This window comes from Onthophagus taurus, chromosome 7, assembly GCF_036711975.1.
Source record: "Onthophagus taurus isolate NC chromosome 7, IU_Otau_3.0, whole genome shotgun sequence".
NCBI classification, from domain to species: Eukaryota; Metazoa; Arthropoda; class Insecta; order Coleoptera; family Scarabaeidae; genus Onthophagus; species Onthophagus taurus.
Genome location: NC_091972.1, coordinates 613,216 through 632,055, shown reverse-complemented (window position 1 = coordinate 632,055; position 18,840 = coordinate 613,216). Strand labels below are relative to the sequence as shown.

Sequence of the window (18,840 nt, the reverse complement as noted above, 5' to 3'; positions counted from 1 at the left end):
ACTAAATATTGCTTTCTGAAGACTAGATACTGAAGACAGGTCTAAATACAGCGTCTGGAACACTAAATACTGCTTTCTAAAGACTAAAATTGCTTTGTGGAGACTAAATACTGCTGACAGGTCTAAATACTGCAAAAGAAAGATAAGATATTGTTGGAGAAAATATTAAAAAAGGCGCCGGCAGCCCCCAGTAGCGCCGTCTCTGTCTTCGATATAGGAGATGAAGAACAAATTTTTGAAGAAATCAATGAATTATTTCCTATAAGAAGCGAAAGGATAATAAGGAGTAGAGTTGACCATTTAAATATTCATTCAGATGTTGAATTTATGACGAGATTTCGTCTCTCGAAAAAAAGTTTTCATCACCTTTTAAATCAAATAGAAGATGTAATATAACCTCCATCCATGACGTAAACAATTTGTTGATTGCTATTATTTAATGTAAAATTCATCAACATTTTAGTAATAATGCTGTACCTCCTTCAAACCGTTTGTTGCTGACTTTTCGGTTTTATGCAATGGGTAACATGTTGCTATCCATAGCAGATTTTGTAGGTACAATTGGTATCTTCAGTTGTTCATCATGTTAGTTGTGCCATTATTGTTTACCATTATATTTTAACATACAATAATACGAGATATACATACTTTTTGCTTTCCTTGCCATGTAACTGCATCAATTTTTTTTGTTTTCTATTACGTTTTTATGTTTGATAACAAATTCAAGAAGATGTTCGCATTCTTCTTTGATGAAATTGGTGGTTCGTCACCTTTTCTCAGTCTCCATTTCCAAACTTTAATTTTAAGGTTAGAACAGGTTAGAATATCGTCAAAATACCTAATAGTAGGTCTTTTGACCACATCAACTTAACATAATAGACCAAAAAATCCCTATATTCCTTGCTTATCTCAAGGATTTCTTAACTATGAGATAAATGGAGGTGGTAGTACGCACGACCCTGTTATCTATGAGATAAATTGTATCTTATAGATAGCTTAACTGACAGATAGCATTGGTTTGGTAGTAACGGGTCTAAGGTCCATTAGTACCATCTTTTAGTTAAATTTATCTTATAGATAAACCCATCTACTAACCAATCAGAGCGCGTAAAATAACCGTAACCGTGGTAATAATCCCTTAGATAGCTTAACCAGAAGATGGTAGTAATGGACCTAAGGTAAGCCATTAGCCAATAAGAGCAATATATGTTAAAAATTATGAATTTTATCTTGGAAAAACTTTAAATTCCTACTTTTTCCATTTATTTGGGAAATGCACTTGATCTCTTCAAAATAAAGTATTGATATAAACCGGTATAGTAATACCTATATTTAAATTTTACGCTTTAACCTAATTATAGTTCCCTCACAATCCCCTTGGGAGCGCTGAATGTACCAAAAAATAGTGGGGAGATGACCTTCTATATATATAATATATATACATTTTTCTATGTCATGAACCGCGGTAATTTGTAAATCTAGGGACTTTATTTTTTTTAATTCAAATAAACATATAATAGCAACATTTGTTTGTATTCAAAAATTTTCTGAAGTGTCAAATTAGAAATCCTGTTTTTTAAGATGGATTACGAAAATTACGAAAAGTTTAACATGTTAGAATGTTACATATTAGAAAATAAAGTAAATTTTATATAAATTTTTAGTAGAATAAATTTTAGTTATAGCACCGTAATTTACAGGAAACTGTAATTTCTTTGACCACACTAAAAAAAAGTTTATTTTTAACTTTATTCTAAAACAATAAGAAATAGACCTACATAACCCCATATTTTTGTAATCAGAAAAAAATAACGAATTTAATAAGCGAATAATCAGTGGTTGTTTCCATTAAAAAAAACGAAAATTGTCGTAATATCTAGAAATTTAAAACCGAAAAATTTTTTTTGGCTACTTTATCAAATTCTCTGTAAAAAAGTGTCCATATAATGTCTTAGTTATAATACTCCACCTACAATAATAACCAAGATAATTGCACTTGCTGGTTTTACGATATTTTCAATTTTGGCCTCTAGGGGAAAAACAAAAGACGATAGCGCTTTGAGGTTTTTGGCATTAACAGTTTCTCGAAAAACGAGATCATGACATATAAGCTACTTTTTTTCTAACTCTTATAGTTTCGGAGATAGCCTATTCGGATATCGAATTTGAACCATCCTGTACAATATTAAGTTGATATGGAATCAATTGAAATGCCTTGACCGTCTTGCTTTTGTTCGGGCTTGTCATTAAACCGCAGTTGATTGACTATTTGGAAAATCACACGTTGAACACCTCTCAGTTTGGTTTTCGTCGAGGCATGTCCACCACTTCTGCAATACACTCCTTAACTCAATGCATACGAAATGGCTTTGAAAACAACCTGCTGACTGAAATATCACTTTTTGATGTAACCAAGGCTTTCGACTGCGTTGACCACGAGTTATTGTTGCTAAAATTAAAAGCTCACCATTTTAGTGAACCCAGATTAGAGTCCCACATTTCAGTTATATGTATAAGGTGACGAATGTAAAAGAAGTCTTTCTTAATAATACAATAAAGAATCTATCTATCTATAAAACATATTTAATTTCTTAGAATTCGCGAAACTGAAACTACGTACAAGTCCACACTAAATCAACCCGGACTACCTTCCCTATCTGCTTCCCTATCTTTATTTATCTTTGTTATTGGAATATGTCTACAATAAAATTAAATCAAAAATACCACGCATATAATGTTTACTTTCCATTAGATTTCTCGAAATACAACTTACATTTTTTGATTATTAATGTCGTTTTGTTCTTATTATTGTTGGATACGTTTTCTACATGTCATAAAATTATAATTATTGTATTGAAATTGACTAATTAAAATCTGAAGACTTGTTACGTGTGGTTTTTGCAAAGTCTCCACAACAGACATTGCTTTCAGTTCATACTCTCCACGTTTTATGTACAGGGTGGTTCAAATTCGATGTCCGAATAGGCTAACTCGAAAACTATAAGAGTTAGAAGAAAAGTAGCTGACATGTCATGATCTCGTTTTTCGAGAAACTGCTAATGCCGAAAACCTCATAGCGCTATCGTCTTTTGTTTTTCCGCTAGAGGCCAAAATTGAAAATATCGTAAAACCCGCAAATGTAATTATCTTGGTTATTATTATAGGTGGAGTATTATAACTAAGACATTATATGGACACTTTTTTACAGAGAATTTAATGACGTAGTCAAAAAAAATTTGTCGGTTTTAGATTTTGAGATATTATCACAATTTTCGTTTTTTTAAATGGAAACAACCACTGATTATTCGCTTAATAAATTCGTTATTTTTTTCTGATTACAAAAATATAGGGTTTGACAGGTCTATTTCTTATTGTTTTAGAATAAAACTAAAAATAAACTTTTCTTTTAGTGTCGTCGAAGAAATTAAATTTACAGTTTCCTGTAAATTACGGTTCTATAACTAAAAATTAAAAAAACATATTTCTGATATTTGAAACAAATATATTTGTTGAACTGTTTAATTTATATATGTTTTACACAAAAGTTGGAATAGATTGCATTATTTCGCATTTTGTATTAAGATTTAATATTATTTTTAAATTACTTAATAAATTATCAATAGATGGCGCTCATGTTTTTTTTTTAATTCAAATAAACATAGCAACATTTGTTTGTATTCAAAAATTTTCTGAAGTGTCATTTTAAAAATCCTGTTTTTAAGATCAATTACGTGAATTTTGAAAAGTTTGACATGTTAGAATGTTACATATTAAAAAATGATTTGTTTTTAAATACCAGAAGTTATCTTCGTATTTAATTGTTAACTTTTTAGATTTTACCTACCGCCCCGTAACTTACAGGAAACTGTAAATTTAATTTCCTCGCCGACACTAGATGGAAATTTTATAAAAAAAGTTTATTTTTAGCTTTATTCTAAAACAATAAGAAATATACCTGTCGAACCCTATATTTTTGTAATCAGAAAAAAATAACTAATTTAATAAGCGAATAATCAGTGGTTGTTTCCATTTAAAAAAACGAAAATTCTCATGATATCTCAAAATCTAAAACCGAAAAATTTTTTTTGACTATGTAATTAAATTCTCTGTAAAAAAGTGTCCATATAATGTCGTAGTTATAATACTCCACCTATAATAATAACCAAGATAATTGCACTTATTGGTTTTACGATATTTTCAATTTTGGCCTCTAGGGGAAAAACAAAAGACGGTAGCGCTATGAGGTTTTCGGCGTTAGCAGTTTCTCGAAAAACGAGATCATGACATGTAAGCTACTTTTTTTCTAACTCTTATAGTTTCCGAGTTAGCCTATTCGGACATCGAATTTGAACCACCCTGTACACATTTTCAGGTTTATATGGAAAATGTAATTTGCCATACGTGTAGTTAGTGGTGGCTTTGTCAAGCTGCCACGGGTGGACAGAACCCAGGCGCCACTTAGCAGGGGGCACCTAACGAACCTCATCGACACATTCTTATTTTACATTTTCATCGAATAGTATATAATCAAGTTACTACTTTCAATCAATTATGGGTTGTTTTTATACTAATGTTCCATTGTTAACATAACTCTTTTTGTCCGATTTAAAAGAATTTTATTAAACTCTCAATAAATTCACTCTGTATAAAGCAAAAGTAAAAAAAAACTTTATCCACAAAGTTGAACTTTTAAAGAGGAAAACAATACGAACTGAAAAGCCTTTGTGTGAACGACACAGAGTTTAAAAAGAATACGCGCATTTTGTGTCCTAAACATATTTATTACTCTGTTTGATATAATTTATTTTCACTTTGGGAGGAGAGTAACACGTCGACGAAAAGTTGTAAATTGAAATTAAGGCGAGTTCTCACGGCCATTGGAAAATTGCATTTTAATGAGGAACGATAAGCTGGAGCGACCCAGAAAGCGTCAAGAAGCTTCAAACGAGGGAGGTAAATGTCTAGGCTTTAAGGACTTCATCGTGCGACCCGAAAATTCGATTTGCACGTCTCTTCAGCGCGAGAGTTACCTTGAATTCCTTGCTTTCTTTAATCCGGATCTGGGCCCGTGTTATTTCGCCGAGTCGTGGTTTTCCCAGTAGAGCTACTTTCTCCTGTTCTGTTCTATCTTCAGGTCTTTTTTTCTCTGCTGATGCTGCTAAACTAGCTTCATCTGTTAAAATTTACAAAAAATACAACAAAATTGAGATAAATGAATTTTAAATTGTATTATTCTCAAATATACGATAGATTAAGTTTAAATTAAGTTTTTGTTAATATCTATTTTAACTATTTAAGCAAAGAAAATAATGCAGCGATATCGACAGAAAAATAGGTTCTGTACAGATGAAGTTAGGAACACCTAATGAAAAGCAAGCAGTACATGAAGCTTTTATTTTAATCTACAAGCGTGCACTAGTATTAATTGTGTTAATTTCGTCAGTTGGCATGCTCAGTGTGCGCTCTTGCAGTGTTTAAGAATAAATTTTAGGTGGGCAGTTTGCGATCTTATTTGGCCGCACCATCCAGTTAAATTTGTAGTTTAAAGTTTATTATTAAATTAGGTTAATCACAAATTTTGGGTCTTATCACGATTTCCTTATAGGAAAGCAAAGTTGTCCACAAAAAAAAATAAATCTCTCTCTCTTTCTCTTTCAATTTAATTATAATTTTTAAATAAAGTATTTTTCCATCTCCGAAACGTTCCTGGACATCTGTAAAGGCGCAATTTTGAAACAAAAAAGCACTCGACGGAACAAATGCACAGAAAAAAATTTTAAAAAAACTCGCACTCGCGTGATCAAGATGGTCACAAAACGAAAACAGCCTTTTTTTAATGACTTTTACTACGAAATCTTGAACCAGTTTTTGTTTATTTAAAAAAAAAAATTTCGTTGAATCGGATTACTTACTGAGCATGCAGCAGTAGTAGAGAAGAGAGTGCAGATATGGAAAACAGAATAAGATACATATGAAGAGATAATAAACACTGAATATGGTTGAATTTAACAATCTTACCACCGCACATTTGAGGCTCCCCTAATTGCACGTAGAACAGGACATCTTTTTCATAACTATCTTCTTTGATTATAGTTAAAATTATACTTTTCCTGGAAATAAAGAGAAAATATATCAAATTTAATGCTAATACGAAGTGAGAAAACGATTTTAATGATACTCAAATAATTTATGGGTTCAGACGAGATTTTGTAATATCAACGTCTGCCGCTTGTTTATGTTGACGCGCGATGCATCCGTTTCGTATGTTACCGAGTCGCGAGGTTATTTTCAGCGGTAATTTTAACTCAGGACCCCAGTGTCACGGTGTGGCCGATAAAATTGGCTGGCATTCTGTTGCGAAAATAGCCAAACGGCCAAAATAGACGGTAAGCAACGACGACGTGATCCCTTCGAGACCAATAACTATAAACTATTTTCTCAGCTTCAATGCGTTACATTACTACAATGTGTTAAGACTAAATGTTTCAACAATTCTAAGAATCTTCTAAACTTAACAACGTAATACACGTTTCTAGGTTTGGTGTTAGTCCTAGTTTTAGTGCAATAAAAATATGCAACATAGTAATCTTATGCTAACTAGCGCTACCTACCACTGCCACTAGAATTAACCTTAGACCGAGAACTAGAGACATTCGGATTTAGTCTCACGTCTCTCAAGACGGCTAAACCCGAATGATTCTAGTTCTAGGTCTTGTGTTAGTTCTAGTGATAATGCTAGTGTAAAACTAGAACCAATACTAGACCTAGAACTAGAAACATTCGGGTTTAGCCGCACGTCTCTCAAGACGGCTAAACCCGAATGATTCTAGTTCTAGGTCTAGTGTTAGTTCTAGTTTTAGTGCAATAAAGATTTGCAACATAGTAATATCTTATGCTAACTAGCGCTACCTACCACTGCCACTAGAACTAACACTAGACCGAGAACTAGAAACATTCGGGTTTAGCCGCACGTCTCTCAAGACGGCTAAACCCGAATGATTCTAGTTCTAGGTCTTGTGTTAGTTCTAGTGATACTGCTAGTGTAAAACTAGAACCAATACTAGACCTAGAACTAGAAACATTCGGGTTTAGCCGCACGTCTCTCAAGACGGCTAAATGCGAATGATTCTAGTTCTAGGTCTAGTGTTAGTTCTAGTTTTAGTGCAATAAAGATATGCAACATAGTAATATCTTATGCTAACTAGCGCTACCTACCACTGCCACTAGAACTAACACTAGACCGAGAACTAGAAACATTCGGGTTTAGCCGCACGTCTCTCAAGACGGCTAAACCCGAATGATTCTAGTTCTCGGTCTTGTGTTAGTTCTAGTGATAATGCTAGTGTAAAACTAGAACTAACACTAGACCTAGAACTAGAAACATTCGGGTGTAGCCGCACGTCTCTCAAGACGGCTAAACCCGAATGATTCTAGTTCTAGGTCTAGTGTTAGTTCTAGTTTTAGTGCAATAAAGATATGCAACATAGTAATATCTTATGCTAACTAGCGCTACCTACCACTGCCACTAGAACTAACACTAGACCGAGAACTAGAAACATTCGGGTTTAGCCGCACGTCTCTCAAGACGGCTAAACCCGAATGATTCTAGTTCTAGGTCTTGTGTTAGTTCTAGTGATACTGCTAGTGTAAAACTAGAACCAATACTAGACCTAGAACTAGAAACATTCGGGTTTAGCCGCACGTCTCTCAAGACGGCTAAATGCGAATGATTCTAGTTCTAGGTCTAGTGTTAGTTCTAGTTTTAGTGCAATAAAGATATGCAACATAGTAATATCTTATGCTAACTAGCGCTACCTACCACTGCCACTAGAACTAACACTAGACCGAGAACTAGAAACATTCGGGTTTAGCCGCACGTCTCTCAAGACGGCTAAACCCGAATGATTCTAGTTCTAGGTCTTGTGTTAGTTCTAGTGATACTGCTAGTGTAAAACTAGAACCAATACTAGACCTAGAACTAGAAACATTCGGGTTTAGCCGCACGTCTCTCAAGACGGCTAAATGCGAATGATTCTAGTTCTAGGTCTAGTGTTAGTTCTAGTTTTAGTGCAATAAAGATATGCAACATAGTAATATCTTATGCTAACTAGCGCTACCTACCACTGCCACTAGAACTAACACTAGACCGAGAACTAGAAACATTCGGGTTTAGCCGCACGTCTCTCAAGACGGCTAAACCCGAATGATTCTAGTTCTCGGTCTTGTGTTAGTTCTAGTGATAATGCTAGTGTAAAACTAGAACTAACACTAGACCTAGAACTAGAAACATTCGGGTGTAGCCGCACGTCTCTCAAGACGGCTAAACCCGAATGATTCTAGTTCTAGGTCTAGTGTTAGTTCTAGTTTTAGTGCAATAAAGATATGCAACATAGTAATATCTTATGCTAACTAGCGCTACCTACCACTGCCACTAGAACTAACACTAGACCGAGAACTAGAAACATTCGGGTTTAGCCGCACGTCTCTCAAGACGGCTAAACCCGAATGATTCTAGTTCTAGGTCTTGTGTTAGTTCTAGTGATACTGCTAGTGTAAAACTAGAACCAATACTAGACCTAGAACTAGAAACATTCGGGTTTAGCCGCACGTCTCTCAAGACGGCTAAACCCGAATGATTCTAGTTCTAGGTCTAGTGTTAGTTCTAGTTTTAGTGCAATAAAGATATGCAACATAGTAATATCTTATGCTAACTAGCGCTACCTACCACTGCCACTAGAACTAACACTAGACCGAGAACTAGAAACATTCGGGTTTAGCCGCACGTCTCTCAAGACGGCTAAACCCGAATGATTCTAGTTCTCGGTCTTGTGTTAGTTCTAGTGATAATGCTAGTGTAAAACTAGAACTAACACTAGACCTAGAACTAGAAACATTCGGGTGTAGCCGCACGTCTCTCAAGACGGCTAAACCCGAATGATTCTAGTTCTAGGTCTAGTGTTAGTTCTAGTTTTAGTGCAATAAAGATATGCAACATAGTAATATCTTATGCTAACTAGCGCTACCTACCACTGCCACTAGAACTAACACTAGACCGAGAACTAGAAACATTCGGGTTTAGCCGCACGTCTCTCAAGACGGCTAAACCCGAATGATTCTAGTTCTAGGTCTTGTGTTAGTTCTAGTGATACTGCTAGTGTAAAACTAGAACCAATACTAGACCTAGAACTAGAAACATTCGGGTTTAGCCGCACGTCTCTCAAGACGGCTAAATGCGAATGATTCTAGTTCTAGGTCTAGTGTTAGTTCTAGTTTTAGTGCAATAAAGATATGCAACATAGTAATATCTTATGCTAACTAGCGCTACCTACCACTGCCACTAGAACTAACACTAGACCGAGAACTAGAAACATTCGGGTTTAGCCGCACGTCTCTCAAGACGGCTAAACCCGAATGATTCTAGTTCTCGGTCTTGTGTTAGTTCTAGTGATAATGCTAGTGTAAAACTAGAACTAACACTAGACCTAGAACTAGAAACATTCGGGTGTAGCCGCACGTCTCTCAAGACGGCTAAACCCGAATGATTCTAGTTCTAGGTCTAGTGTTAGTTCTAGTTTTAGTGCAATAAAGATATGCAACATAGTAATATCTTATGCTAACTAGCGCTACCTACCACTGCCACTAGAACTAACACTAGACCGAGAACTAGAAACATTCGGGTTTAGCCGCACGTCTCTCAAGACGGCTAAACCCGAATGATTCTAGTTCTAGGTCTAGTGTTAGTTCTAGTTTTAGTGCAATAAAGATATGCAACATAGTAATATCTTATGCTAACTAGCGCTACCTACCACTGCCACTAGAACTAACACTAGACCGAGAACTAGAAACATTCGGGTTTAGCCGCACGTCTCTCAAGACGGCTAAACCCGAATGATTCTAGTTCTCGGTCTTGTGTTAGTTCTAGTGATAATGCTAGTGTAAAACTAGAACTAACACTAGACCTAGAACTAGAAACATTCGGGTGTAGCCGCACGTCTCTCAAGACGGCTAAACCCGAATGATTCTAGTTCTAGGTCTAGTGTTAGTTCTAGTTTTAGTGCAATAAAGATATGCAACATAGTAATATCTTATGCTAACTAGCGCTACCTACCACTGCCACTAGAACTAACACTAGACCGAGAACTAGAAACATTCGGGTTTAGCCGCACGTCTCTCAAGACGGCTAAACCCGAATGATTCTAGTTCTAGGTCTAGTGTTAGTTCTAGTTTTAGTGCAATAAAGATATGCAACATAGTAATATCTTAGGCTAACTAGCGCTACCTACCACTGCCACTAGAACTAACACTAGACCGAGAACTAGAAACATTCGGGTTTAGCCGCACGTCTCTCAAGACGGCTAAACCCGAATGATTCTAGTTCTAGGTCTTGTGTTAGTTCTAGTGATACTGCTAGTGTAAAACTAGAACCAATACTAGACCTAGAACTAGAAACATTCGGGTTTAGCCGCACGTCTCTCAAGACGGCTAAACCCGAATGATTCTAGTTCTAGGTCTAGTGTTAGTTCTAGTTTTAGTGCAATAAAGATATGCAACATAGTAATATCTTATGCTAACTAGCGCTACCTACCACTGCCACTAGAACTAACACTAGACCGAGAACTAGAAACATTCGGGTTTAGCCGCACGTCTTTCAAGACGGCTAAACCCGAATGATTCTAGTTCTAGGTCTTGTGTTAGTTCTAGTGATAATGCTAGTGTAAAACTACAACTAACACTAGACCTAGAACTAGAAACATTCGGGTTTAGCCGCACGTCTCTCAAGACGGCTAAACCCGAATGATTCTAGTTCTAGGTCTTGTGTTAGTTCTAGTGATAGTGCTAGTGTAAAACTAGAACTAACACTAGAACTAGAAATATTCGGGTTTAGCCGCACGTCTCAAAAGATGGCTAAACCCTAATGATTCTAGTTATAGGTCTTGTGTTAGTTCTAATGATAGTGCTAGTGTAAAACTAGAACTAATACTAAACCTAGAACTAGAAATATTCGGGTTTAGCCGCACGTCTCTCAAGACGGCTAAACGCAAATGATTCTAGTTATAGGTCTTGTGTTAGTTCTAGTTTTACACTAGCACTATCAATAGAACTAACACAAGAATATTTCTAGTTCTAGGTCTAGTGTTAGTTCTAGTTTTAGTGCAATAAAGATATGCAACATAGTAATATCTTATGCTAACTAGCGCTACCTACCACTGCCACTAGAACTAACCCTAGACCGAGAATTAGAAACATTCGGATTTAGCCGCATGTCTCTCAAGACGGCTAAACCCGAATGATTCTAGTTCTAGGTCTTGTGTTAGTTCTAGTGATAGTGCTAGTGTAAAACTAGAACTAACACTAGACCTAGAACTAGAAAAACGCAACGTTGAAATAGGTCTTAATTTATTTAACAAGTTGTACAAATTACAGGAAATTCAAGGAAAAAAAAATGCGACCACCGAATGATGTATTAGAGACGTCAGTAAAATCTAATCATCATTATTTACGCGGTAAGCGCCGTTGCAAGCGGAGCTTTACGCCTATACCATGGTGACTGTCAATTACGGTAGCTTTATTTATTGGATCCCCACTACTTGCGGGAGCTTTAGGGCCCTCTGGGAGCACCGAACGGCGCGGCCCCCCTCTCGCGTCCCAGGCTTATTCATCATTTGTCTCGGCAAGGGCAGAAACCCTGCTGCCTTGGAACGATGCCACGAAACTACCACACCCGAAATGCTGCCAAAAACTTTTCGCCCCATTGTACGTTGACGAAATTGGTATTTGCACAGAATTCCATCAAGCAAATAAAGACTGGATTCAGAATCACCAGAAAATACCATCCGGATAGTAAGAAAGATTTAATGTTGAATACTTAAAATATTTAAATTTATTCTATATTAAACTATAGTTGTGTAGAAACGTTAATTACATTATAAAGGGGCTATCATGAATTTAGCCACAGGCTATTATATTATGAACCGTCACACATCCCCTCCCTTTATGCTACAGTTAACTTATCTGACAAGGATCAAATAGACCGCGTTATGCATCACTTGAATTTATTTATCCCAGAACACTGATGACAGCCATCACAAGCACATAATCCGCTTGGTCAGTCATTTTACGATTATACAAAATGTTTCTGTAAGTCGTGGCATAAATTTAATCACAAATACTAGAGTCCAAATAATGTTTCGTGTAAAAATTTTTGAAGAAAATTATCTAGAGTTTAATTTTGTACGTGTCAACTGGTTTCTATTTTATATAGGGTTTAAGTCTAACTAGTTTCGGCCCTTGACCATCTTCAGAGACTCTACAAATAGATTAACATCCCTCATCCTATCCATTTTACAAACAAGTTTCTTAATATTTCTTTATAAACTTCTTTAAAACTTAGGAAAAATTCAAGAATCATCATGTGGCTTAAAAATCGACGATTTTTTTTTAAACAATGTGAAATGACCAAAAAAACACGTTAAAAATAAAAAGAAAGTGCTGAAAAGTGACTAACACTAGATTAACTTCTGTTATAAACCTTCTATTATATGATAACTAACTTCAGGTTTAAAATGTCAACCTCAATTTTGACATATTTGTAATCTTCATTAAAAATCCTTTAAAATGAGTACAAACACGACATATTTATCTTCAATATTAATGAAGTTATGATCAACTTCCAGTTACGAATGTCAACGTCAATTTTAACATATTTGTAATGGTCGTGGAAAATCCTTTAAAATGAGTCCAAACATGATACGTTTAATTTCAATATTACTCGAGATATAAGCAACTTCCGGTTTGAAATGTCAATGTCAATTTGGTATATTCTTAATTTTTAAAAAATGTGTTACAAAAACGGAAATATAATAAAAAAAATCAAAAATTAAGGTTGGTATTAATATTTAAAAATTAAATTGCTATTTTCATTGTTGCTAACTTCGGGTTTAATGTTTTTTATTCTAACTTTTTTGTTTTTTGAGATAACTGCGTCACCTTTGGACTCATTTTAAAGGTTTTTTAATGAAGATGACAAATATGTCAAAATTGACGTTGACGTTTCAAACCGGAAGTGATTGTATCTCCATTAATATTAACGTTAAATATGTCGAGTTTGGACTCATTTTAAAGGATTTTTTATGAAGTTGACAAATATGTCAAAATTAAAAGTTGAATGTTCGAACTTTTTGTTTGTTTGAGATAAATGCGTCAAGTTTGGACTAACTTCAGTTTAAAATGTCAACCTCAATTTTGACATACATTTTGTAATCTTCATTAAAAATCCTTTAAAATGAGTACAAACACGACATATTTATCTTCAATATTAATGAAGTTATGGTCAACTTCCAGTTACGAATGTCAACGTCAATTTTAACATATTTGTAATCGTCGTGAAAAATCCTTTAAAATGAGTCCAAACATGATACGGTTAATTTCAATATTACTCGAGATATAACTAACTTCCGGTTTGAAATGTCAATGTCAATTTGGCATATTCTTAATTTTTAGAAAATGTGTTAAAATTTGTCACAAAAACGGAAATATAATAAAAAAAAATCAAAAATTAAGGTTGGTATTAATATTTAAAAATTAAATTGCTATCTTCATTGTTGCTAACTTCGGGTTTAATGATTTTTATTCTAACTTTTTTGTTTTTTGAGATAACTGCGTCACCTTTGGACTCATATTAAAGGTTTTTTAATGAAGATGACAAATATATCAAAATTGACGTTGACGTTTCAAACCGGAAATAATTGTATCTCCATTAATATTAAAGTTAAATATGTCGAGTTTGGACTCATTTTAAAGGATTTTTTATAAAGTTGACAAATATGTTAAAATTAAAAGTTGAAAGTTCGAACTTTTTGTTTGTTTGAGATAAATGCGTCAAGTTTGGACTAACTTCAGTTTAAAATGTCAACTTCAATTTTGACATACATTTTGTAATCTTCATTAAAAATCCTTTAAAATGAGTACAAACACGACATATTTATCTTCAATATTAATGAAGTTATGGTCAACTTCCAGTTACGAATGTCAACGTCAATTTTAACATATTTGTAATCGTCATGAAAAATGCTTTAAAATGAGTCCAAACATGATACGTTTAATTTCAATATTACTCGAGATATAACTAACTTCCGGTTTGAAATGTCAATGTCAATTTGGTATATTCTTAATTTTTAGAAAATGTCTTAATATTTGTCACAAAAACAAAAAAAAAACAAAAATTAAGGTTGGTATTAATATTTAAAAATTAAATTGCTATCTTCATTGTTGCTAACTTCGGGTTTAATGATTTTTATTCTAACTTTTTTGTTTTTTGAGATAAGTGCGTCATCTTTGGACTCATTTTAAAGGTTTTTTAATGAAGATGACAAATATGTCAAAATTGACGTTGACGTTTCAAACCGGAAATGATTGTATCTCCATTAATATTAAAGTTAAATATGTCGAGTTTGGACTCATTTTAAATGATTTTTTAATGAGTTGACAAATATGTCAAAATTAAAAGTTGAAAGTTCGAACTTTTTGGTTTTTTGAGAGAAATACGTCATGTTTGGACTCACTTTAAAGGTTATTTTATGAAGATTACGAATATAATAATGAAATTAAAGTTCTAGTTTTAGTGCAATAAAAATATGCAACATAGTGATCTTATGCTAACTAGCCTAACTGCCACTAGAACTAACACTAGACCTAGAACTAGAATCATTCGGATTTAGCCACACGTCTCTCAAGACGGCTAAACCCGAATGATTCTAGTTCTAGGTCTTGTGTTAGTTATAGTGATAGTGCTAGTGTAAAACTAGAACTAACACTAGACCGAGTACTAGAAACATTCGGGTTTAACCACACGTCTCTCAAGACGGAATGAATATTACTAAACACGTCATTGACTGCATTAACGCAGTAAAGTCTTAAATCAAATTCGAATGAAATAAAAGTCACGTTAATGATCGTTTTGGCTTTCGAGAATAGATCAACAACGCGTTAAACGCGTTTAAAGCAATCGTGTGAGAAAATATTTTAACGTTTGATCGTTGTTTGTTGATCGACGGGAGGCCGTCAAAAAATAACGTAATTACCAGGATTTAATCCTATTTTTAGGAACGGCAACAAGGTAATATATGTTTCGTAACGATTCTTCACCTATGAACTTGCTACTTCTCACCTGTTCGGGAGTTGAGGTACGCGAAAATATTTGGCATGAAAATAAACGAACCGTCTATCGGCTGTGTAATGTATTTTCACGCTGAGTTTATGTTGAGGTCGTTTATAGTTTTAATAAAAAATGTTTGGTTCAATTTTAATTATAAATTTTGATTTTATCGTTTAAACTTAATATTTTTATGGATAAATTATTTCCTAATATAATTTTATGTACCGAGTTGTAAGAAAATTTGCGAATTCCTAATAAAATTTCCTGTCTGGCTTCATAGAATGAACTCGACTCAGTTTTTGCCTGCATCTGCCATCGGGAGGATGTTCGTGCTTCCTAATCACGACCAGAGCAAAGTTCACATAATTTGGACTCTGGAGCGGCGGAGCATATCCGGCCTGGAGATGGCGTTCTAACAAGATTTCCGTGATGAACGTTCCGTACTCCCGGATCACGCGGATAACTTTGGTGCCCCGAATACCCGGCGCGACCCTACTTCTCTTTTATAAACGAATAAATATCCTTTATATTGAACCCCATGAGGTCACAAACTTTAAAAGTCATTTTTTCCATTTTCCTCGTCCTTTTATGAAGAACAAATCTTATTAGTAAAGTGACCAGGTTTTTGAACTTGTTTAATACGAAATATTAAAGTTCAAGTAATAAATCATTCGGAAAGATTTGCTTAGTTTTGCCAAGTTTCGTTTAGCTGTTGAGTGAAAATCCTTGAAACAAATGCGACAATTCCATTTCGGTTGGAAGCTTAATATATATTTCGTCTGTGTCTTTGGATCAAGATGTTTTTCGAGGTCAAAAGGATTTTCCATAAAAAATTATAACGTTGGGTTATAAAAATGAAAAGTTATGTTCCACTTAATTCTTTTGCTCACCACTTACCTACAGAGTACCATAAAAACTTGCTTCTTTTTATGTTGGTCGATAAGCACATCAAACCATGACAGGATAACGTTATCAGCACACAAAGTCTCTTAAAACAACATTTTTTTACGTTATAAAAGAAAAAGTATAACGCTATAAATTTTGTTTCAAATTGACAACAAACATATAAATTAATGACGCGTTTTTGCCTTGATGTTGATGGTTCCTCGTCACTAGGTAGAACGGATATCCGGCAACTATCCGGTCTATCCGACAATTTTTTCGAATTTTGCAATTCTCGCCGATTAAGTTTTAAAAATTCGTATAAAATCCATTTCTTGGAATATGAGTTTGAAAATTTCCCAAAGTGTTAATAAAAGTGTCCTCTTTCCAATGAACTAACCCGTTTTGAAAAATAACTTTCAGTTTTTGAGAAAACAATATTTGAAGTTTTGATAAAACTTTCGATGTTGCAATTTTCATCGATAATTTTCAAAATTCGCTATAAAATTAATTTCTTGAGGGATCCTTGTGGAAATATCACCAAATATTAATTAAAGCATCCTCTTATTAATGTAACAAGCCGTTTTGAAAAATCACTTTCAGTTCTTGAGAAATAAACTTTTGAAATAATCGAAAATTTTTTCGAATTTTGCTATTTTCGCCGATTAAGTTTTAAAAATTTGTATTAAATCAATTTCTTGGAATATGAGTATGAAAATTTCCCAAAGTGTTAATAAAAGTGTCCTCTTTCCAATGAACCAACCCGTTTTGAAAAATAACTTTTAGTTTTTGAGAAAACAATATTTGAAGTTTTGATAAAATTTTCGATGTTGAAATTCTCATCGATAATTTTCAAAATTCGCTATAAAATTAATTTCTTGAAGGATGCTTGTGGAAATATCACCAATTATTAATTAAAGTATCCTCTTTTTAATGTAAAAAGCCGTTCTGAAAAATCACTTTCAGTTCTTGAGAAATAAATGTTTGAAATGATCGACAATTCTTTCGAATTTTGCAATTTTCGCCGATTAAGTTTTAAAAATTCGTATAAAATCCATTTCTTGGAATATGAGTATGAAAATTTCCCAAAGTGTTAATAAAAGTGTCCTCTTTCCAATGAACCAACCCGTTTTGAAAAATAACTTATAGTTTTTGAGACAACAATATTTGAAATTGTGATAAAATTTTCGATGTTGCAATTTTCATCGATAATTTTCAAAATTCGCTGTAAAATTAATTTCTTGAAGAATCCTTGTGGAAATATCAACAATTATTAATTAAAGTATCCTCTTTTTAATGCAAAAAGCCGTTTTGAAATATCACTTTCAGTTCTTGAGAAATAATTTTTGAAATAATCGGCAATTTTTTTTAATTTACAATTTTCGCCAATTAAGTTTTAAAAATTCGTATAAAATCGATTTCTTGGAATAGGAGTATGAAAATTTCCCAAAGTGTTAATAACAGTGTCCTCTTTCCAATGAACCAACCCGTTTTGAAAAATAACTATTAATTTTTGAGAAAACAATATATGAAGTTTTGATAAAATTTTCGAAGTTGCAATTTTCATCGATAATTTTCAAAATTCACTATAAAATTAATTTCTTGAAGGATCCTTGTGGAAATATCACCAATTATTAATTAAAGTATCCTCTTTTTAATGTAAAAAGCCGTTTTGAAAAATCACTTTCAGTTCTTGAGAAATAAATATTTGAAATAATCGACAGTTTTTTTTAACTTTCAATTTTCGCCGATTAAGTTTTAAAAATCCGTATAAAATCCATTTCTTGGAATATGAGTATGAAAATTTCCTAAAGTGTTAATAAAAGTGTCCTCTTTCCAATGAACCAACTCGTTTTGAAAAATAACTTTTAGTTTTTGAGAAAACAATATTTGAAGTTTTGATAAAATTTTCGATGTTGTAATTTTTATCGATAATTTTCAAAATTCGCTATAAAATTAATTTCTTGAAGGATCCTTGTGGAATCATCACCAAATATTAATTAAAGCATCCCCTTTTTAATGAAATAAACCGTTTTGAAAAATCACTTTTAGTACTTGAGAAAAAAATTTTTGAAATGATCGACAATTTTTTCGAATTTTCAATTTTCGCCGATTAAGTTTTAAAAATTCGTATAAAATCCATTTCTTGGAATATAAATATGAAAATTTCCCGAAGTGATAATAAAAGTGCCCTCTTTCCAATGAACCAACCCGTTTTGAAAAATAACTTTTAGTTTTTGACAAAACAATATTTGACGTTATGATAAAATTTTCGATGTTGCAATTTTCATCGATAATTTTCAAAATTCGCTATAAAATTAATTTCTTGAAGGATCCTTGTGGAATCATCACCAAATATTAATTAAAGCATCCCCTTTTTAATGTAATAAACCGTTTTGAAAAATCACTTTTAGTACTTGAGAAAAAAATTTTTGAAATGATCGACAATTTTTTCGAATTTTGCAATATTCGCCGATTAAGTTTTAAAAATTCGTATAAAATCCATTTCTTGGAATATAAATATGAAAATTTCCCAAAGTGTTAATAAAAGTGTCCTCTTTCCAATGAACCAACCCGTTTTGGAAAATAACTTTTAGTTTTTGAGAAAACAATATTTGAAGTTTTGATAAAATTTTCGATGTTGCAATTTTCATCGATAATTTTCAAAATTCGCTATAAAATTAATTTCTTGAAGGATCCTTGTGGAAATATCACCAATTATTAATTAAAGTATCCTCTTTTTAATGTAAAAAGCCGTTTTGAAAAATCACTTTCAGTTCTTGAGAAATAAATGTTTGAAATGA

The 18,840-nt window shown here is 33.3% G+C and overlaps 1 protein-coding gene across 2 annotated transcripts in view; it reads right to left on the bottom strand.

Moving 5' to 3' along the window:
* Positions 1-18,840, bottom strand: part of LOC111421032 (sodium/calcium exchanger 3) — a 108,379-nt gene that overhangs the window by 16,409 nt on the left and 73,130 nt on the right. The window contains exons 2-3 of one of the 2 annotated variants that reach the window (XM_023054142.2): positions 6,019-6,110; positions 5,031-5,173 (exon numbers count right to left, since the gene is read on the bottom strand). In XM_023054142.2, the coding sequence (XP_022909910.1) occupies positions 5,031-5,173; positions 6,019-6,110 (235 nt within the window). The remainder of the gene's footprint in view (positions 1-5,030; positions 5,174-6,018; positions 6,111-18,840) is intronic. The other variant, XM_023054143.2, reaches the window with a different exon arrangement.